This window comes from Tupaia chinensis, unplaced genomic scaffold (genome assembly GCF_000334495.1).
Source record: "Tupaia chinensis unplaced genomic scaffold, TupChi_1.0 Scaffold140086_1, whole genome shotgun sequence".
In the NCBI taxonomy this organism is placed as follows: domain Eukaryota; kingdom Metazoa; phylum Chordata; class Mammalia; order Scandentia; family Tupaiidae; genus Tupaia; species Tupaia belangeri.
Window position 1 is genome coordinate 480992 of NW_006199965.1, and position 22724 is coordinate 503715.

Here is a 22724-nt window from a genome sequence, read left to right on the forward strand (position 1 = left end):
ATTAACTCAAAATGGATCAAAGAGCTGGTTGCTGCTAAGACACTGTGCTCCACAGGCTGGGACCTCTTGGGAGGTCCAAGTTCTATTTCTGGTCCTACCTAAAGGCTGGGCATATTAGTATGTGCCTGTAATTCCAGAAAACCAGGAGGCTGAGGCAGGAGGATTGTGACACAGTTAGGCTCTGTCTAAAAAGAAAAGAAAGAAAGAAAGAAAAAAAATAATACCTAAAACTCTAAACTTCTCAGAAGAAAACAGGGCAAAATCTTTAAAACATTGAACTTGGTAATGATTTCCTGTATATAACATTGAAGGCATAAACAATAAAAAAGAACAGGCAAATGAAAATGGAAAGCTTTTATAGACTAAAAGACGCTATCAATGGAATAAAAAGGCAACACATAGAAAGGGATAAAATATTTGCAAATCATTTATCTTATAAAGGAACAATACCTGGAATAGAGAACTCTTAAAACTCAACCACAAGGGACCAGCAGATGGCGTAACGGTTATGTCACTGGACTTGCACATGGCTTACTGTGGTTGGAGATCCAGACCAGTTGGCTTGAAACTTGTGCTAGGTGCATATGTGTGTGTGTGCCCAAGATCCCAAGAGGAGAATGGAGGAGAACAGATTGCAGCATGACCATTCACCCTGGCGGGTGATTTATCACTTTCTTTCTCTCTCTCTCTTTCTCTCTCTCTCTCTCTTTGGTGAGCACATGTGCTCTGTATCAAAACATCTCTCTAAAACAACAACAACAACAACAACAAAAACTCAACCACACACAAAAAAACAAATGGGCCTGGGACCTAAATGAGCACTTCTCTAAGATATATAAATGGCCTATAAGTACATCTAAAGATGCTTACCATCACTAATAATGAAGTAAATGCAAATCAAAACCTCAATGAGATATCACCCCACATGTGTTAGGATGGCTACTATCAAAAAGACAGAAAATTACTCGTGTTGGACAAATGTGAAGAAATTGGAATCATTGTGTATTGTTGGTAGAAATGTAAAATGGTTCAGCCCCTGTGGAAAACAGTATAGTGATGGCTCAAAAAATTAAAAGTAGAATTATCATGTAATTCAGAAATTCCACTTCTAGGCACCTACCCCTAGGGAACTGAAAGCAGAGTCTGCAAGAGATATTTGTGCACCCACGTTCATAACAGCATTAGTCACAATACTGAAAGGATGGAAGCAGCCCAAGTGTCCACTGATGGATAAATAAACAAAATGTGATACACACACACATATATACATATATAACATGTAACTATATATATGAGATGAATGATACACATATGTATATATATATATGAATATATTGAGTCATCAGACAGTCATGACTTATAAATGTGTCATGACTTTTGATGGTCCAATACACACACACACACATACCTTAAAAAGGAGGAGAATTCTAAGAGATTATGTTCAATGAAATAAGTCAGTCACAAAAAGACATTACTATGTGATTCTACTTATATGAGGTACCTAGAACAGTCAAGCTCATAGAGACAGAAAGTAGAATAATGGTGGCCAGGGGCTGGAGAGGAGGGGAAAATGGGGTGATTGATTAACGAGTATAGACTTTCAATTTTATAAGATTAAAAGAGTTCTGGAGATAGACAGTGGCAACTGGTGCACAACAACATGAATGTATTTAATAACACTGGATAGTATACTTACAAATGGTTAAGATGGGGTCCAGCAGGTGGTATGGTGGTTAAGGTGCTGGACTCCCACATGGTCAACCATAGTTCAAGTCCTAGACCTAGTGGCTTGCTTTCTCACTTTCTGTCTCTCTCTAGTGAGTGCATGTGATCTATAACAAATTTTAATGATAATAATAATAAATAAATAAAATGAAATGAAATAATTCTTTAAAAATGGTTAAGATGATATCATGTATATTTTACCACAATAAAAATATCTTTTAAAAATAGTTACATTAAAATTATATATATATTTTAAAAAGTAATTTGTTCTGGGCGTCAAGTATGTGGGGCAGCCCACTGACAGAGGGATGGTAAGTTTTGAGTACTAGCTAGTCACTAGTGAGAGCAAAGAACAATATTAATCATGGAGGGCTTCCTGGAGGAGGACAGGTGGTTGAGAATTCCAGAGATGAATGATTGATGAATGATTCCACCTCACTTCTTCATGGTTTCCAAGGAGATGAGAAGCTTGGAATAGCCACATTGCTATCACTCGGCAACCAGGGACTGGGGGCTGTGGCCACCTGCTCAGTTTTTTCTATCATCTTAGGCCCTCATCTCTGGCATGGGCTGTGTTCTGCCCAGGTAGTGGGGGCCCAGCTGGGAGGCACCTACCACCTGCTTCCCTCTCAAACACTCGCAGGCCTCACAGACAGACTGGGACTCTTACTAATGTAGGTAAGTCTATAGAAATTGTTTTAGCCACAGGGATCCCTTGTTCCTATCCATGGGGGATCCTGGGGTTCAGGACAGACATTGCATGGCCTTGGCCTTCAGGGGATGCACTGCTTACTGGAGACAGGGCTTGCACAGTTCTTTAGATTCACAGATACTGTGGCTGCTCCATGTTGGCCGCTGGATTACAGACTTTCGAAGGCTTGGGGGTTGGTAGGGCATAGCAGATGCTGCTACAATGCCCTACTCACTCTAAGCACCAAAGACCACTTTCTCTAAATTCTGCACCTCTTTGCCTGAGGGCTTCTTATGACCCCAGAAGCCGCTCTCAGTCTGTGGCAGGTGGGATGTGAGTGAAGCGACACTTCACTGGGGCTGGTTCCCAGACCCTCAACTGGACAGCTCTGAACTGTTCTACACTGCCTCCTCACACTCCCCAGCAGGAGGGCATTCCAGCTGCCATTAGAGAAAATTCTTGATCATGCACCTTCCATTGGCTGCCTTTCCTGCTTGTCTGACTTCCCCCCTCTGTTACTGCTATGTCCTGGAATTAGCTCCTAAATAAACCATTCAGATCTTTGACTCAGCACTGGTGTTTGAGGAAACCCATGCTAAGACGAGGATGACAGTGTGTAACAGAGAACCAAAGTTCTGTGAGATATAAGTTATACCTGTATGCAAGGCAAAGCTAAGCCAAGGGCTGGGTGAGAGAGCCATCTGCCCAGACAGGCTAAGAGGGGTATGTTGTCTATAAAAATAAAAACAAAAACTTAAAAGCCAAATCCCAAGAAGAAAATGGAGATGGGATTGTGGCATGGCCATCCCCCCTGGAGGGTGATTTCTCATTTTTCTCTATCTCTCTCTGTTTCTGACAAGTGCATGTACCCTATGACAAAACTAAAAAGCAAACCAAACTTAAAAGCCTAATAAAACTGGCCAAAAGCTGGCCTTCTCTGTATTATCCCCATGAACTAGCCATTCTAGTCAGCTTCAATGATAAAGTTCTCTCCCTGCTGAGGGTGGTATGTCTCATGGTCCCATCCCTACCTTGGTACCCCATTGATGCCAAGTGTGCTGAGGAGAGTGATGGAACTCCTCACTGAGGAGGCAGCACTGACTCTCAAATCACACAAAACTAGCTGCATCTCATACTTGCAGGCCTTTCCACAGGCTGCTCTCTTTTTCTGGAATATTTCTGTTCCATTAGTCCACTCCTACCTAATCTTCCATTAAGGTTCTGGGCAGGTGGCCATCACCTCTTCCTCCAAGAAGCCATCTCCAACCCTTAGCCTGAGTGAGATTGTTTCTCTGGTATTGTGTAGGCCTCTGCGTGCTCCTCTAGCATGCAGTTTTCACACTAGTTACTTGTCTTTAATTATTATTATTAATTATTTTTAGGGTTTTGCTATAGGGCATGTGTATTCACTGGTTACCTTTGCCTTGAGGTTTTTGCTATAGGGCATGTGTACTCACACACTGGTTACCTTTGCCTTTAAGTTTTTGCTATAGGGCCTGTATGTTCACTGGACACACACACACACACACACACACACAGATCACCCCCAAAGGGGCTCACCGTGCCACAATCCTTTCTCCTCTACTCTCCTCTTGGGATTTTGGGCACACACACATTTTGGCATGCAGGTAACATGCCCAACGTGAGTTCTAAGCCATGAGGTCTGGGACTCAAACCATGATTTATTATGTGGGCGTCCAGTGCCTTAACCACCATGCCACCTGATAGTCCCTGTCTTTAATTCTTTTAACTATATTTTAGTGAAATCAATAAGTGGACTTAAAAAAATTCATTGATGAAATAGAAGGTGGTGAAAATCATGAAGAGGGTAGGGAAATAGTGGGCCAAGAGCTCCAGCTCTGCAGTGTCTTGGGGAAGTGGCTTGGACACAAGTTGTTTCATCACCTGCAGAGGGGAGATGATAACAGAATCTACTGGTAGAGTCGTTGAGAGGGTGATGCAAAAGTTTTGGCACAGGATTTTACACACAATAAACACCTAACAACGTTAGGGTAGGCAGCAGGCTGCTAGGTCCCAGTACTGTCTCTGCCACTCATTGGCTGTGTCAGCTTGGTCAAATGTTTGACCCTGATCCCTCCGTTCCTCAGTTTTTTCATCTGTGAAATAAGACTATCATCAAATGAATTTCATCGGATTGGGTCGTGAGGATTCAATAAATGAATACAAGTAAAGCATTTAGAAAATGTGGCACGTGGCAATGCTATGATGACTGTGAATACATTTTTACCATATTGCCTAGCCTCTTCCTGCCTAGCACACTCCCTTTATCAGATGGGCGCTCTGGGGCTCACGTAAGGTGGGTGACCTCTCCTTGAGGGTTGTGGCACCTGCAGGCTGCGAGGGTTGGGGCGGGAATCCGGGATCCAAGCTTTGATGGACAGCGCCCCGCCGGCGCGGCCTGAATGCTCCCAGTCGGAACCTCTAAGTGTCGCGCTCGTGTTTCCAACCCGGCGCTTCTTGCACAACTGCGTCAGCGATTGGAGTTACTTCCGGTGGCCTAGCCCGGCCCCTGGGCATCTCCATTTTGGTTGCAGGTGGAGGCGCTGGAAAAAAAAAGGTGGAGACGCTGCCAGAACTGGCGGAGGAGCGGAGCGCAGCGGTACCTGTTCGGGACCCTCCCGGCTCACTACGCTTTCCCCTTCCTTCCTCCGCCCGCAGAAGCCGCGGGCATTCATGGCGGGCTTGGAGGTCCTGTTCGCATCGGCGGCGCCGGCCATCACCTGCGCGCAGGACGCGCTCGTCTGCTTCCTGCATTGGGAGGTGGTGACGCATGGCTACTACGCCTTGGGTACCGGCGACCAGGTACGCCATGGAGCCTGCCTGGGTAGAGGGGGGCGCTGCCTTCTGCCCAGACCCAGAGGACCGGAGGCAGGTCCGGAGCGCCTGGCCATCTTTCCTCCCCAAGTCCGGGGCCTGGGGCATTTGACACTGTCAATAAATCCTGCGGACCCGGGGTGCGCAGCGATCCTAGCACAGCCAGCAGCCTGACCCAACACAGCCAGCACTGCTCTCTCTCGTAACCGGGACCAGCTTGGGGAGCAGAGACTTGATTTGTAAACCCAAGGACAGAAACTCGCTTCAACACAGCCTGGCAATCTCTCAGCCTGGATGGATTGTGTGGATCTGGCCCGAGACAGTGTAGCGCCCTAGAGCACTTCTCACCTGCCTGATCCCCGTCCACACAGCCGCGGGTTGGAGCTGGGGTTCTTAAGTCTGACTCAACCTACTTTCATACCGCACTGGAGCCTCCACCAGACGGCTGAGTCCTAGCACGGGCATAGGGGTGAGCTTTGAGCTGCTCAGCTCCAGCCCAGGGCCCCTGGAGAACTCACACTAAAGAACCCAGTGCAGTCCACACCCTGCTGTCATCGTCAACTCAGGCACCAGGAAACAACCACGCGTCACACATGTACACACACCTGGGTGTGAGAGCCAAGTAAAGTTTCCTCCCCATAACTGTCCCTAAGGTCAGCCGCCTCCCCCCTCCTGTCTGCAGACTCTGCCTCTTAACATCTGGGGCCTTGTCTTGCCAGAACCCTAGAACTGTTGAGCCCAGCCCAATTTTTTCTTTAGAATTTTCCCTCCTCTCTGCCCCTTTCCTGTAACCCTCACCCTCCACATAGGACATGTCAGCTTCTGGACCTGGTCCCCTACTGGCCCTTCATTTCTCATCTGATCTATTAGAGAAATGTCCTCCCAGCCATGCTCCCACCTAGACACATTCAGGACTGCAGGCCTGCCCCCTGTCACTGACCTCTCACCCTCATGGTAGGGTAGGCCACCATACTCCTTATATCTTGAGATTTCAGCTTTCTCTCATTTCTGACTACATCAGTTCTCAAACATAATCATTTTTATAGTTTATCAGATATGCATCAGAATTTTGTTACTTTTCCCTTGCTGGCACAGCTTCAGCTCTGTATGTCCTGAGCACTTATCCAGGTGTCCCTCCCTCCCTCGCTACTTCCCCATTCTTCTCTGTCCCTTAGAACTGGAGACCAAGGCCAAGGCCACTCTACTCCTCTTACCCTTTACCTCAATCAGTGGGAATCTGAGCTCGGGAATAACCAGGACTTCTGGTTCTTTTTTCCCCTCAGACTTTACCTATTTCACTGAGGCCCCATAGTGTTCCTATTTCCACCTCCAGGCTCACACATACTTCATCCCTCACGTGGGTTCTAGGGTTAGAGAAGAAGCTGGGAAAGAAGCCAGCCTGCCACACACACCTGGAAGCAGGAACCATTCCTCCCAAATGCATGGCTTTCTTGTTCACCTTGCACTTTGTTCCACCTACCTTGCCCTTTCAACATTTGAGAACTTGGAACCCAGGAGTGACAGCCCCCCACTTCCATTCTGAGTCGGAGCCATTTAGAAAGGCATCTTCTCTGTTGATTTATTTAAGAGAGAGTTTAATTTTCTAGCCTGGGGTCAGCAGACTCGGCTGTGACCAGTTGTGTTGGCCAAGCTCAGGGGATGTTTGTATTGCTGCTCTCGTCACCTCTGCTCCCTTCTGGGGGTGATAAGTGGGCAAGGAAGGCCCCAAGAGTGTGTGTGCACTTGACTGTATAGCATATTGACTGCTAAACAGAAAGCTAGACTGTCTGCCTCCTCTTTGGTTTTGTTTTCTTTGGTAGAGGGGAATTGAATCCATAAAACTGGATTGGAAGAGCAGTGCAGCCACTGGCTGCAACAAATACTTGGCATTTACATCTGGATTTCTTTCTTGACGTCAGCACTGCTCCTCATAAGAGGTTCGCAGCTATGTCCAGTGGTTTAGGTGGCAAACGGATAGAGCTGGCTGTAACTTAAGTTAGAGAACTTTGTTTTCTCTCATGGGAATCTAAGGATTATGATGAAAGAGAGAATGCCCAGAATGATCTATTTTAATTTGGGGGGTATATTTTTGCCCAGAAGTCCTGGGGTGAACTAACGATCATTAAAGAATGCTTCCAACCCAGGGTTTTGCCTAAAACGAGTGTTTTTACTCTCCTGGGGTCTGCCTGGTGGATCTGGCTGGGAAAATCTCCAGCCAGTAAGTCTGAGGAGCCAGCAGCTCTGAATTCCAAACCCAACCCTGCACCTGACTTGCTGCGACCTTACGTGATCCTCAGCCCCTCTTCAGGCCTTAGATTTTCATCCGAGGAGTTAAACTACACAGCCATGCACTTTGGCTGCTCCCCAACTGTAGGCCTTCTGGGACTCTTGATATTTGATCTCAGGGCCAGCAGGGCAGTTAAATGCCACGTTTGGCTTGATATCACCAGGGCCCATCCTCGCAGTCCCATTTGTTTTCTGGCGAACTTCAGTTCGTCACAGTTAGAGGCATCGGGATCGCCCGACCTCAGGATTCTTTCTTACTCTGAAAGCAAAAGGTAATGGGATGGTGAGCAGACCAAATTGTCTATATTCCGAGAGAAAATCCTAGTAGGTTGAATGCTGTGTATGTAGAGGATATAATATAAATGAAAAGGCTCTTTCAGAACAAAGATGAGGCATATCAGCAAATTCCTGATGCCCACAGTAGATTTTAAATACACAGCACTAGACATGTTACAGAAAATTTACCCATGTGAGGGTAAGAGGGAAGTTTCTCTTTCTCACTTAGTGGGATGGTTTGATGAGTTTCACTTTTGTTTTTGTCACTTTCATTTCTCTGCCTCAGGCCTGTGAATTTCATTGTCATCCAGCCCAGTTTTAAACCATGCCAGTTTTGACATCCTGAATTTTATTTGGGACTGCTTCCCCCAGTGGATTCCTGAACACCAGGGGTGACCAAAGAAGAGAGGCCAGCAATTCTCAATTCATAGCAAGCCCTGCATGGCCAGACCTTTGTCTTTTGCCATTGTTCTCTGTTGTGGCCCCACTGTCTCCTGCCATGTTCTCATGAATACAGATCTTTCTAGTCTACCTGCTCCCTGTTGAACAATGTAAATATGAATCTATTAAAAAGATACATAGTATTTTGTGTGTGCTTTTCAGATCTTTTACAAAAATGAGGCTGTAAGCCTCACCCTCCACATAGGACATGTCAGCTTCTGGACCTGGTCCCCTACTGTAAGCCTCATTTTTTTCCTGAACTTTTATTTAAATCATCCTTTTTACTGTTATCTATAATGCTACCATTAGTTTCTTCCTTCTGGCTGCTATATAGTATTCAACTTAAGGGTATTTTGTACCTCACTCTAGCTGCCCTAGGCAAAGCTGTGACAAAAATCCTTGTCATGTCCCCTTTACATGTGCAGAGTTTCTTCCAAGAGTAGGAACTAGGGGGCAAGGGTTATTGGCTTACCTAGTTGCGCTAAATACTGCCAGGTTGCTCCCCAAAGGGTTCGTATGAGTTGAAATGCCCACCAGCGGTGCCCGGAGATTCCCATTTTCTCCATGCCATACAAACAGCTGGCAAAAAATAGAAAAATAAGTATATCGGTCTCAGTATAACCTGGTATCTCATTATTTCAACCTGCGCTTCCCTGATTGCTTGTAAAGTTGACACTAGTAGCTGCTCTTTTCTTTGCTGATATCTTTTGCCAGTTTTTTGGGCTCCCAATTCTTACTGCTACTTCTCCAGCCATTCCTGTCACGTGCTGGTTATTAATTCTTTTCATTTGCGGCCATGGCACATGTCTTTTCCTAGCCTGTGGCTGCCTGTGGACTCTGCCTGAGTGTCTGCTGTGGAACAGAAGCTTTAGATTATGAACAGTCTAAAAGGCAGCAGTTTTTTTTCTTTTTCTTTTATGGATGTTGTCTAAGAAATCTTTCTCCACCCAGAAATAATTGTATTAGTTTTTACTACGGGAATAGTTCAAGAACTATTTCTCAAACTTTCACATGTAAAAGGACAAACCCTAGGATTATTTGAAAAAGGAAAGAAAGGAAGGGATCACAATTCATATAAGATGCATTTACATCCACCAGGTTGGCAAGATCTGACAGGTTATACCACAGGAATGTTGCTGACCACGTGGAACAAAGGAGCCCTCAGACATGGCAAGTGGGAGTGTTAATCAGAGTCTCTTTGGAAAACAACGGACTTCTTATAAATTAAAAGTCGTTCTTTCAAGCGTGTCTACAGAAATCCACCCACATGTATCCCAGATGTGTACAACAATGTTCATGACAGTGTTATTTATCGTGCAGAAACATAAACTGGGAACACTCCTCGTCTCCATCGGCGAGTGACTGCGTTCACTGGAGCATATTCATAGAGTAGATGGCCACATATCTGTGAGTGTGAATCACCTGTAGTTAAGGTCACCAACATGGATGGACCTCCCAAATCAACATCAGATAAGAAAAGACAAGTGGCAGAAGCGATGCCATTTATATAAAGTACCTAACATTTGAAATAATATAGTTTTAGGGTTGCATGTACAGCAATATAACTCAATGAAAAGTAAAGAGATTTTTTAAAATATGGAGTAGTGATTACCGTTGAGGGAAAAGGCAGGAGATTCATTGGGGTATGCTCCCCAAGGCTTTAGCAGGATTGGCAAAGTTTGATTTCTTAAACTGGTGGTAGATACAGAGGTGTCCATCTTATGGTCCTTTTCTTCTGTGCACATGCTACATTTGGGATGTTCTGCACACTCTTCATGATATCTTTTAAGTACCGCATACGACTGGGGAGACTACGTTAGGATCTGTGTTTGTAGCCACGCTTTGGTGATCTGTTGCAAGGGGCTCAGGGTACAAACTTTGAAAAACACTACTTTAGAATTTCACAGTCTCTCTTGGGATCATTAGCTCTATTTGTGGCAGGGGATGGAGAGGAGATGATTTTTAAACAGGTCTGCAGATTCTTGATGGTTTCCAGGACTGTGTCACAAAGGCAGTGAGATATGAAGGTGAGAGCTTTGGTACAGGAGTCCAGAGACCTCTAACTCGCTCCGTGACCTCGGGCCAGCCACTTCTCTTGATCTCCATCACTTCATCTGTGAAGTGTGGGGGTGGGAGAGAATTAGAGTAACTCTAAGGAGCTTCTTCATCTCAACCTTGGTGTCTTCTCAGCCGGGCCCCACTGATAAGAAGTCAGAACTGCTGCCAGCCGGGTGGGATAGCAATAAAGACCTGTACGTCCTCCGGTATGAGTCGAAGGACGGGTCCAGAAAGCTCCTTGTGAAAGCCGTTACCGTGGAGAACAGCATGATCGTCAACGTGCTGGTGAGTCTCGGAGACACCGAGGGGTCTGCTGATGTGAGTGGAGTAAAGGTGGCCCCTTGGAGGCCCATTTAACAGTAGAGATCCAGAGCCATAAATGGTCATGAAACATTTCCTTAGTGATCCCACTTCTGGACCTTAATCCAAGGTAAGAACCCTAAATACGGAGAAGCTGTGTGCAGAGATCTTCACATCAGGTGTATAAAAGGGGGGACTTTTACCAACAGCAAATGGTTACATAAATTAAGGTAAATTCATTTAGTGACAACACATCTTATCGTAGCCCCAGTAGGCTACTTCGGTTCCTTAGACAAGTGGGGCTCCTGCTGGCCCTAGAGCCCCTGCACCACGTTTCCTGTGAGCCAGCTCTTCCCCTCTGCGATCTGCCGCCACACCCACGTGCATGCACACTCCACCATTCTTTCAGCCTGGCTAACTCCCTCTCATTTTTCACTTCCTCAAAAAGTTCAGTCCTGGGGCTGGCAGGTGGCATAGGTAAGGTGCTGGACTCCCACATGGCTGACCATTGTTTGAGTCCTGGACTTGGCAGCTTGCTTTCTTGCTCCCCACCACCTCGGTCAAATTAAAATAAAGAAAAAAAAAATAATGCTGAACAAAATTAAATAAAATAATCCTTTTTTAAAAATGTTCAGTCCTGACTACCTGTCCCCACTTTGAAAAAAAAAAAAAATTGGAATTATGTCTTTCTTACTCCATCATTTTATTTTCCTGCCTTGTACTTCTCACAGCTTATAAATATGTACTTATTTTTGCTTTATTTAAAAATTAATTTTATTTCTTGAGAGTGAGAAACAAGCACCTTTGACAAAGTCCTACCATGCTGTGACCTCCTACCCCAACCCTCCAGCCAGCCAGGGCAGTGGCTGTGCTCCACGTGCCCAGCATGGTTTAGGGCCACCCAGAATCAGAGCTGTGGTCTTCCACGTGGCTCCAATGTTGTACAGCAGCACGCACCCCACCTCCACCTGTCTGTGCCACCACAGCTGCACCTGTGCTTTGCTTTAATGTCTGTGCTCTGATGCTGGACCGTAAGCACATGAGCACAGTGACTTCAGTTATGTTTATTTTGGTCGTGGTCATACATGTGTGATCATATGAAAATATCCTGCAATATGTGTTATATTGCAACTTTTCTTCATTCAGTTTACTTAGGAGGTCTTGACTTAGGAATACATACTGATATGCCTTACTCATTTTAACTGCTGTGTAGTATTCTATAATATACTTTATCCTTTTCTCTCTCTTTTTTTTTTTTTTTTTTGGAGAGGTTTTTGCTATAGGGTGCATGTGCTCACCAGAAAAACAGAGAGAGAGAGACAGAAAGCAAGAAATCACCCCCCCGGGGGACGGCCATGCCACAATCCCTTCTCCATTCTCCTCTTGGGATCTTGAGCACTCATGCACATGCGTCCGGCATGAGTTTAAGCCACCAGGTCCGAGATTTGAACTGCAGTCGACTACATGGGAGTCCAGCAACATAGCTATTATGCCAACTGCTGGCCCCTCCTTTTCGCTTCTGATGAACATTCAGATCTTGTGACAGACAAGGTTCTCAGTTGCAAATATAAAATCCCCTCAGGTTAGTTTATCAGAAAGAGTTTATTGAACGAACCAGCCTAGCTCACAGAAATAGGTTGAGGCTGGGCTTCCAGAAGCAGTATTCCAAACCATGCCATGGAAACTGGGCTGCTACCACCTCCCCTGAGCATGAGGTACTGGCTGGTGCCACCAGCCCTGGTGCCCCTTCTGACGTTGTGACCCCTGCAGCCTCTGCGGCTGCCCTGATGCTTCTCTAAGTCAAAGGTGCACATCCACCTGGCACCTCAGTCACGTTCCTGTGCCTGTGATGAGCAAGCCTGGGGAGTAATCGTTTCCTGGCCTCTGGAAAGGCCGTTTCCTAAATCAGAAAAGTCCCTAGGCATTAAAAGAATATTTCATCTATTACAGTTCTCGTATAGTCTTTCTGCATACATATGTGAGAATTCCTTAAGGATGATTCTTTTATTGTTGCTGTCCCTCCACCCACCCACTCATTAGCCCAGAAATTTCCCCAGTTTCTCATCTTCGACATCCGTTTCTCTAGGAACCTAGCTCACAGCAAGTGGCAGACTTGACCCTGACCTTGGATGATTATATCGATGCAGAACACCTCAGTGACTTCCACAGGTACTTCTCTATGATGTCTTATTTCTGGGGAAAAGAAGAGAGAACCAATGGTAAGATTTAAGGAATGGGGTGGAGGTACCCAGAAAACTGAGGGAGGTGAACAGAAGAGCCTTTTATGCCTAGGCATGTTGACTTCTAAGTTCTCTTTTCCCTTTATTTTATTTTAATTAATTAATTTTTTGAGAGATTTTTGCTCTAGGGCACATGCACTTGCCAGAGACACAGAGAGAGGCAGAAAGTGAGAAATCACCCCCCCGATGGCCATGCCGCAATCCCTTTTCCTCCATTCTCCTCTCAGGATTTTGGGCACACATACACATATGCACACACAGGCCTGGCGTGAATTTCAGGCCATTGAGTCTGGGACTCTAACTGTGGTCAGTCACATGGGAATCCATGGCCTTAACCACTGAGCCACTTGTTGGCCCCATCTCTTTTCCATTTTTAATTTATTTGAAGAAAAGACTCTCATGGAAAAATGTCATGTGAAGTGAAATGATGTGATCAGGAGGTACTCCAGTGGCTGCAGAGCAGAAGGGCCAGGCCAAATGGCTCAGTCAAAGTAGGCTCCTGGGAGGAAGTGTGCCTCATCAGGTTCCCATTCTGCCCCTAACTTTTTTCCAGTGGGCTATCTTTCAGCGCAAGTTTAGGTTTCCAGCAAAATTGAGCAGAAAGTCTAGAGCATTTCCATTCAGCCCCTGACCCCACATAGCCACAGCCCCCTCCTATCAGCACCTTGCATCAGAGCCGTGCATCTGTTAGTCAAACCTCCATGGACACACCATCATCGTGCAGTCTGTAGTCTACATTAGGGCTCAGTCTTGGTGTTGTATGCTTGACAGATGTTTAATGACATGTATCCACATCATGCTAGCCTCCCGAGTAGCTGGCTGCCCTAAAACTCCTCTGTGCTCCTCCTATCCACCACTCCCCCCCCCCACTCCTGGCAATCACTGCTCTTTTTAACTCTTTCCACAGTTTTGCCTTTTCCAGAATGTCATATAGTTGGTATACAGTACTATAATTCTAGGATTCTTTCCATGGATAGAGCTAGAGAGTTTTTTTGCTTAAATTCTGAGTTCAAACTGGCACCTGCAGTTTTTGGGTTTTTTTTTTTTTTTTTTTTTAGTAGAGATTTTTGCCTTAGTGCATGTGCACTCACCAGAGAGAGAAGGAGAGACAGACAGACAGACACAGTGAGAGGGAAAGTGAGAGATCACTCTCCGGGGTGACAGCCAAGCTGCAATCCCTTCTCCTCTATTCTCCTTCCAGGATCTTGGGCATGCACACTCACATGGCCAGCATGAGTTTCAAGCTACGAGGTCTAGGACTCAAATCATGGTTGATCATATGGGAATCCAGCGATGTAACCACTACTACACCATCTGCTGGCCCTAGCACCTGCATTTTTAATATAACTCCCAATTTTTTTTTTTTTTTTGAGAGGTTTTTGCTATAGGGAGCATGTGCTCGCCGTAAATACAGAGAGAAACAGAAAGCAAGAAATCACCCCCCAGGGGGGATGGCCACACCACAGTCCCTTTTCCTTCATTCTCCTCTCTGGATCTTGGGCACACACACACACACCTGGCGTGAGTTTAAGCCACTGTCGACTACATGGGAGTCCAGCGACATAGCCATTACACTAACTGCTGGACCCAATTTTTTCTTTTTTTAGAGAGATTTTTTGCTATAGGGTGTGTGCCCTCGCTGGAAAGACAGAGAGAGATAGAAAGTGAGAAATCACTCCCTGGGGGATTGGCCATGGCACAGTCCCTTCTCCTCCATTTACCTCTTGGGATTTTGGGGCACGTACGCACACGCACCCGGCATGAATTTTAAGCCTCAAGGTCTGGGACTCGCACTGTGGTCGACCATATGGGAGTCCTGTGACACAACCATTACACCCTCTGCTGTTGCCCAAGATTCTTTTTATTTCATACTTATATTTACCTTCTCCTGTGGCAAGAACCCTGATTTCCAATAGCATCAGTGTATTTACTCCTTTACTTGATCCTAAAACACACACAAATAAACTGCTACATTGGTACCTACCTACTAAGTAAGATTCTTAAATAGTTTCTTTTGGTTTCTTTCTGTCCTTTGATGATGTATATAGTCAAAATACTGTGTTCAGAAGGCACTTGGATTAATTCTTGTTTTGCATTATAATACAGTTACAACGAATGTGTACTATTATCTGTTTGATATGTAGTTATGCCCATTTATTTCTGCTTTATTTGACTTTTTCTCTTGTTTTCATTGACCTCCTCAGGTTTTTAAAGGAATTTTGGCATGACTATAAATTTACAGTCGTCAAAACTAAACTGAACCTGAGAATTGCCCAGAAATCCTATTACATTTAATTATGTCTAATCAGCAATAACTTTAAAAAAAAAAAATGCTATAGGGCATGTGTGCTCACTGAAGAAAAAGAGAGAAAGAGAGAAAGAAAGCATCCCGTCGGGAGATGACCTCGCCACAATCTCTTCTCCTCCAGAATTTTAGGCATGCACACACACATGCCCAGTGAGTTTCACAAGGCTCTGGGTCTGGGACTTTAACCATTCAGTTGGTCTTTTGGAGTCCAGCTTCCTTAACTACCATGCTACTTGGTGCCCCTGTTTTTTCTTTTTTTTTTTTTTTAATAAGAGAAAGAGAATGAGTGTACACACCCATGAGCATGAAGAGGAGGGAGAGAACAAGGCATTGTTTTGACAGGGTCTTGCCATTGTGATCCTCTGTCTTAGCCTCCTAGTTGGCTAGGACAACAGGCACACACCACTATACTGACCTGTTCAGGGTGGTCTAGGGTCCAGACCCAGACCTTTGATATGACCGCAGCCTTGCACAGTGGCACGCTGCTACTTGTGCCTTGGTGACTAGGCCCAGTAATTGTTCTGAACCCTTTCCACTTGCCTTGGGCTTCCATATCACTCACCTTCACCATTCTGGCCACTCTTCCCTGCGCCCTCCTTTCTTCATTGCAGCTCATGTGTGATGAGATCCTGACATCATCACCCTCCAGCAGATTCCCACAGAGCAATCTAAACAGTCTTCTTAAAACATAGATTACGGGACCAGCAGATGGCATAATGGTTACGTCGCTGGACTCCCACATAGTCTACTGGGGTTTGAGTCTCAGACTTGGCAGCTTAAAACTCATGCTGGGGCGACCAGCAGTTGGCCTAATGGCTATGTTACTGGACTCCCATGTAGTAGACCGCAGTTCAAGTCCCGGACCCGGTGGCTTAAACTCAGCCAGGTGCGTGTGCATGCGTGTCCAAGATCCCGAGAGGAGGATGGAGGAGAAGGGATTGCAGTGTGGCCATCCCCCCTGGGGAGTGATTTTTTGTTTTCTGTCTCTGTGTTTCTCTCTGTCTTTCTGGTGAGCGCATGCACCCTATAGCAAAAATCTCTCTAAATAAATAAATAAATAAATAAATAAATAACTCACATTGGGCATATGTGTGTGTGAGCCCCAGATCCTGAAAGGAAAATGGAGGAAAAGGGATTGTGGCATGACCATACCTCCAGGGGGTGATTTCTTGCTTTCTGTCTGTCTCTCCAGCAAACACACATGCCCTGTAGCAAAAACCAAGTAGATCAAATCATGGTTACAAGTCTCACTATCAGTGATATCACCTTACACCTATTAGGAGGGCTACTATCTAAAACAAACAAAACAGAAACATAGAAAATAAATAAATATTGGTAAGGGTTTGGAGAAACTGATCCTTGTGCACTGCTGGTGGGATGTAAAATGTTGCATCTACTGTGGAAGGCAGTATGTCATTTCCTTAAAAAATTAAATTACCAAACAATTCTGCGTTTCCACCCATGTTCATAAGCACTGTTCATTGTAATCAAAAAGTGAAAGCTACGCATGTGTTCTTAGATGAGTAAATGGGTAAGTAATATGTGGTGTGTACATACAAAGGAATATTATTTATTTAGCCTTAAAAAAGAAGGAAATTCTGATATCCTATAACATGATAAATCTTGAGGACATTATGCTAAGTGAAATAGACCAGTTGCAGATAGTGTATGATTCCACTTACATGAAGAACCTAGGTAGTCAAATTCATAGAGACAGAAAGTAGAACAGTGGTTGCCAGGGGCTGGCGAAGGGAAGAGTGGGGAGTTAGTGTCGAATGAGTAAAGAGTTTCAGTTTTGCAAAATAAGGATCCTGGAGATGGTTGGTAATGATCATTGCACAATAGTATTTAACTGTATTCAATGCCACTGAATGGTATTAAAAATGCTATAACCCTTTTGTTTTTCAATTGCTAGAGGGCACTTGTGCTTACCAGAGAGAGAAAAAGAAAGCACCCCTTAGTGAAGCATTTTGCTATGGGACTGGCCCAAGATGATAAATTTTAAGTTACCATATATTTTACCACAATGAGAAAATAAAAGGAATTCTTAAAAAAAACAACAACAAAAACCTACAACATCAGGGACTGTTCATTGCTCCTAGGATAAGGAACAGAGTCCTTGGTGGGGCTGTAAAGTCTAGCATCCATCCCTCCAGCCTTGTCCTGTCCACTTCGCTCTTAATCCCTGTGCTTCCCTCAGCCGTGGTGTCACCCTCCTCCTCCTGTCTTCAGACTCTTCCTTCACTCTGTCCAGAGCGCTCTCCCCAGTCCCACAATGCCAACTCCTGTTCATCCTTCAGTTCCAATTTAAATGTCAGTTCCTCAGAGAAGCCTGTCCTGACATGTTTCAGAACATCATTTAAACACTTAGTAACTGTGTATTTTATGATTGGTTAGCTTCTCGGAGCCCATGATCTTGAGGGCAGGACTTGAGTTTGTTCTGCATGTTGCAGACATGGGAAGTAATGCTAGGCCTGGACGTGGCAGTAGCTGCTTTTCTGGATGTCACATACGCCATGACCCCTGGCCCATGTAAGGGGGTAAGAGAAGGCCGTTTGGACTGTGGTCTTCCTCTTGATTTCTTCATTCTAGAACTATTGGGAGAGAAATTGACAAACTTGTGGGATAACCCAGATACCATAGAGCGTGCAAACACTCATTAACACATTTAGTCGTCTTGGCAATACTGAGAGAAAATTATGGTCGTATCTCTATTTGTTTTTTAAAATACATTTGTTAGGGGCCAGCAGGTGATGTGGTGGTTAAGTTGCTGGACCCCCACATGGCTGACCGCAGTTCACGTCCTGGACTGTGCAGCTTGTCAATCATGCTGAGCATTCACACTGGGCATATGTGCATGTGGTCCCAAAATCCCGAGAGGAGGCTCAAAGAGAAGGGATTGTGGCATGGCTATCTCTGGGGCAGGGGGGTGATTTCTCACTTTCTCTGTCTCTCTCCAGCCAATGCATGTGCCATATGACAAAACCCTAAAACAAAATAAAACAAAACAAAAATCTGTTATTGGGATTTGTGTATGAGGGAGCTGGTGTGTTGCTTTGTTTTCTTTTTTGATTACTGTGAAATGAAGGACGCAGTAGTACTACTTTTTTTTTGAGAGGTTTTTCACTATAGGGCGCGTGCGCTCGCCAGACAGTCAGAGAGAAACAGAGACAGAAAGCGAGAAATCACCCCCCAGAGGGGATGGTCATGCAGCAATCCCTTCTCCTCCATTCTCCTCTTGGGATCTTGGGCACACACGCACACACGCCTGGCGTGGGTTTTAAGCCACTGGGTCTGGGACGTGAACCACGGTTGACTACGTGGGAGTCCAGCGACGTAGCCATTACGCTAACTGCTGGTTCCCAGTAGTACTACTTCAGAATGTTTTTTCCAAGAATGAAATGAAACGTCAGCTATAGAGTGGTTACTGTTGAGTCCAGCTCTAGTAAATATGCAAATGAAAAAAATGTGATCACCAGGACTCATCACCATGGAAACTGAGGCTCTGCGCGCTGGATATGGATCTACCTTCTAATTACAGGCCCTTCCTCCCTCCCTTCTTTCTCTCAGCCAGCAGCACTGAACTGCCTGCTCATAGCCACCTCCTTCAACCTGGTCCTCCTTATTAGGTCATCATGGTGTGTCTCAGCTAGGTAGAACTTTGTGCCTCTCAACGAACAAACTGATTTGCTAAGGAATATGAGCCTGTTTTGTTCCTTTCTGCCAGTCTTTTCTGTGCCAGGCAGGATGATAGTCTGTATTTTGCTACTACTGATGACAGTTGTCCTACTAAAGCTTAGATACTGTATGAGCATGTCTCCCTTAGGACTTGGCAGACTTTGAATCAGGCCTGAGTTCTGCAGGTGACACCTGCCTAGGGAGATCTGAGGCCATCCAGCTGTATCACACGTAACTCATCTGATTGAAGGAAAAGGAAGTTAGATTTCTCCCCTCCATCAGACTCTGGCAGGGAAACAGCAGGAAAAATCTAAGTAGGAACATGATGGGACCAGCAGTTAGTGTAATGGCTTTGTCACTGGACTCCCACGTAGTCAACCGCGGTTCGCGTCCCAGACCTGGTGGCTTAAAACTCACACCGGGCGTGTGTGTGTTTGCGTGCCCAAGTTCCCGAGAGGAGAATGGAGGAGAAGGGATTGCAGTGTGGCCACCTGCCCTGGGGTGGTGATTTCTCGCTTTCTGTCTCTCTGTCTCTCTCTGGCGAGCGCACGCGCCCTATAGCTAAGTAGGAACATGATCAGCATAGAGCTGTAGGGGCCACAGACTCTTAGATCTCCCAAGCCATTGCAGCTGTGAGGCTTTTTAGCCATGGCACTCTTCCTTCACGCACTGCATTCTTTAGGATTGACATATGAAGCTAGTAAGAGTAGAGTTGCTCTGGTGGAAAGGGCAGGGGTGGAAAATAGAGGTCCCTGTGCCTTATCTACTTGGCTTTTTCTCTTGTTCTCATTGGCTTCCTTCTATGCTGAAGAAAACCTGAAGCCACTGATGTAGTCTCCTGTTCTCAGTTTACTCTGTGGTCATGCAGTAAGTGTGTTTTTTTTTTTAAATTAAGCTTCAATTTTAGATCATTGTAGACTTAACATGCATTTGTAAGAAATACAAGCGTTCCTCACTTCACTATCAAGTTATGTTCCTACGACCAGATCATTTATGTGAATTGGTCAAGAAGCGTGAAGGCGAATGTCTTGTAGTGTGTTGTGGCATCATAGGGTATATATTTTTCCATAGATATCTTGCGATACCATGCTAGAATAATGCAATTCTGCCCATACAAAAGCACATATTAGATAAATGCCAGAAAGCAATAAGGTACACCAAAGCACAGGAACATAAATTCAGCATAATCATTTTTACTTCTTCTGAATACTACTATGGACGCACAATAAAGTACAAATTTATACATGAAATATGTAGCCTTATGCAACTATGAATGCTTTGTATAGTGATTACTACCTGACTTCAGGAACAAGGCAAAGACTGAGAAAGATTTTCCTTGCTGGAACCCTGGTTAAGTCTGAGTGGTAGCTAAGCACAAGTAGGTCTTCAGTGAGGAGTGGCTGCAGTAGGCCCTTTGTTCCTTTTATACATTGTACCTCTACGAAAACATCTTACAAAACGCTACTCCCATATCACAGCCAGAATGCTAATAGATAGATAGATAGATAGATAGATAGATAGATAGATAGATAGATATAAGGATACAAACATGCTCATCACCACTGGGATAACTCAGGGGACTCTTTGTAGGCACACCAATTCCTGTGCCCCAGGTCTCTTAACTCTGGTGATTACTTTGGCATTTCAAACATTGCATATTAATGAGATCGTACAATATATAACCTTTTAGAATTGTTTTTTTTTTTCTCACTTAGCATAATACCCTCACATTCCGTCTGAGTTATATGCGTTCATAGTTTGTTTCTTTGTATTACTGAGAAGTATTTCATGGTATTTATAAAGTGTAACCATTTTAACATTCACAGTTAACCATTCATTCTTTAAAAGACATTTGGGTCTCAAGCTTTTGGCAATTACAAATAAAGGTACTATGACCATTCATGTTAAAAGGTTTGGGTGGGCATAATTTTCATTGCTCTGGAAGATGTCCAGGAGTGCAATGGTAATTTCATGTTTACTTTAATAAGAAATTGCTGAACTGTTTTCCAGAGTGTCTGTACCATTGTACATCCAGTACCAGCCTATGAGTGAGCCAGCTTCTTTGCATCTTTACCATCACTTTTTGTTGGTTTGTTTTTGAATTTGCTAGAGGATACAAGCTCTCCCTGGAAAGAAATAGAGAAGGAATGTGAGAAAGCACACCACGGGGATGGTCCTGCCACATCCCTTCTTTATTTCTCCCTCCTGTCAGGATTTTGGGCACACACACATGAGTCCAACATGTTTCTCAAGCCACTGAGTCTGGGACTTGAACTGCACAGTCAGCCATGTGGGATCCAGCTGCTTCAACTAGCATGCCATGAGCTAGCCCTCTTGTTTCTTCGAACAAGATCTTTCACAAAACGATGCTAACCAGCTTATCAAATTTTTCTTCTATGAATTGAGCTTTTGGTGTCAAGTATAAGAAATCTTTGCCTAACCCTATATTCCCCAATTTTTCTCACTTTTTAAACATTTTATAGATGTTTGTTTTGCATTTGAGTCTCACCTAGTTTAAATCTGGTGTATAAGGTGTGAGGATTAAGTTCATTCTTTTTGCCTGGCGACGTCCATGTGCTCCAGCGTCATTTATTCTTCCTTCATTAAATTGTTTTCACAACTATGTCCAAAACCAGCTGTCTGGATTCTGTGTTCATTTCCTTTTATCTGTTTCTCTGCCCCTTTGCCAGTATTAATCTGCCAGTATTGATTATTGTACTCCTATAATAGGCTGTAATATTAAGTAGAACAGTTTCTCCTGCTTTCTTCTTTGTTAAGATAGTTACAGCTATTTTGAGATCTGTGTCTTTCTACATAATCTTTGGAAAAATCTTTTCTGTGTTTATAAAAACCTTGCTGGTGGGACCAGCAGATGGCAAAATGGTTACATTGCTGGGCTCCCATATAATTGACTGTGGTTTGAGTCCTGGACCCGGTGGCTTAAAACTCACACCAGTGTGTGTACATGCATGCCCAAAACCCCAAGAGGAGAATGGAGGAGGAGAAGGGATTGTGGCACAGCCATTCCCCCAGAGGGTGATTTCTTGCTTTCTATGTCTCTGTCTCTCTGGCAAGTACATGCACCTTATAGCAAAAATCTAAACAAACAAACAAACAAACAAACAAAAAAACAAAAAAACAACCTTGCTGGGATTTACTAGGAGTTGCATCAAACCTGTAGATCAGTTTGAGAAGTGTTAACTTTTTTTTTTTTATGAACATGGAATGTCTCTCCATTTGTTTAAGTCTTATTTAATTTCTTTCACGATCATTTTGTAATTTTCAATATGTAGATACTCTGCTTTTTTTAAGAGGGTAGAAGATTATTATAAATGATGTATTTTTCTCACAATTTTTTTTTTTTGGAGAGGTTTTTTTTGCCATAAGGTGCATGTGCTTGCCAGAAAAACAGAGAGAGACAGAGAGACAGAAAGCGAGAAATCACCCCCCAGGAGGAAGGCCACGCCGCAGTCCATTTTCCTCTTGGGATCTTGGCCATGCATGCACATTTGCCCGGCGTGAGCTTAAGCCGCAGGGTCTGGGACTCAAACTGTGGTCGACTACATGGGAATCCAGTGACATAGACATTATGCTAACTGCTGGTTCCTAAATGATGTATGTTTTTAGATCTTGTTTTCAAATGTTCATTCATTGTTAGTTAGAAATGCAATTGAGTTTTACGTGTAGCTTTTTTTTAAAAAGAAATATTTATTTATTTTATTATTATTATTCTTTTAAAATTTGCTGTAGGGCATGTATGCTCACCAGAGAGAGAGAGAGAGAGAGAGAGAGAAAGGAAGCTGCCGGGTCCAGGACTTGAACCATGGTCAGTCATGTCTGAGTCCAGCGCCTTAACCACCACACCACCTGCTGGTCCCTAGATGTG

The 22724-nt window shown here is 44.4% G+C and overlaps 1 protein-coding gene and 1 long non-coding RNA gene across 4 annotated transcripts in view; both read left to right on the top strand.

The window, feature by feature from the left end:
• Positions 1-2212: 2212 nt before the first annotated feature.
• Positions 2213-22724, top strand: part of PSMF1 (proteasome inhibitor subunit 1) — a 48751-nt gene continuing 28239 nt past the window's right edge. The window contains exons 1-4 of one of the 3 annotated variants that reach the window (XM_006162487.2): positions 2213-2403; positions 5096-5239; positions 10445-10597; positions 12699-12781. In XM_006162487.2, the coding sequence (XP_006162549.1) occupies positions 5111-5239; positions 10445-10597; positions 12699-12781 (365 nt within the window). In that variant the 5' untranslated portion in view covers positions 2213-2403; positions 5096-5110. Of the gene's footprint in view, positions 2404-4994; positions 5240-10444; positions 10598-12698; positions 12782-22724 lie in introns of those variants that run through there. The other 2 variants (XM_006162488.2, XM_027765982.1) reach the window with 2 other exon arrangements.
• On the top strand, positions 5246-8397 carry LOC106736436 (uncharacterized). Its single transcript, XR_001371438.1, has 2 exons — positions 5246-7809; positions 8100-8397. It is a non-coding gene; the product is annotated as an uncharacterized LOC106736436 (long non-coding RNA).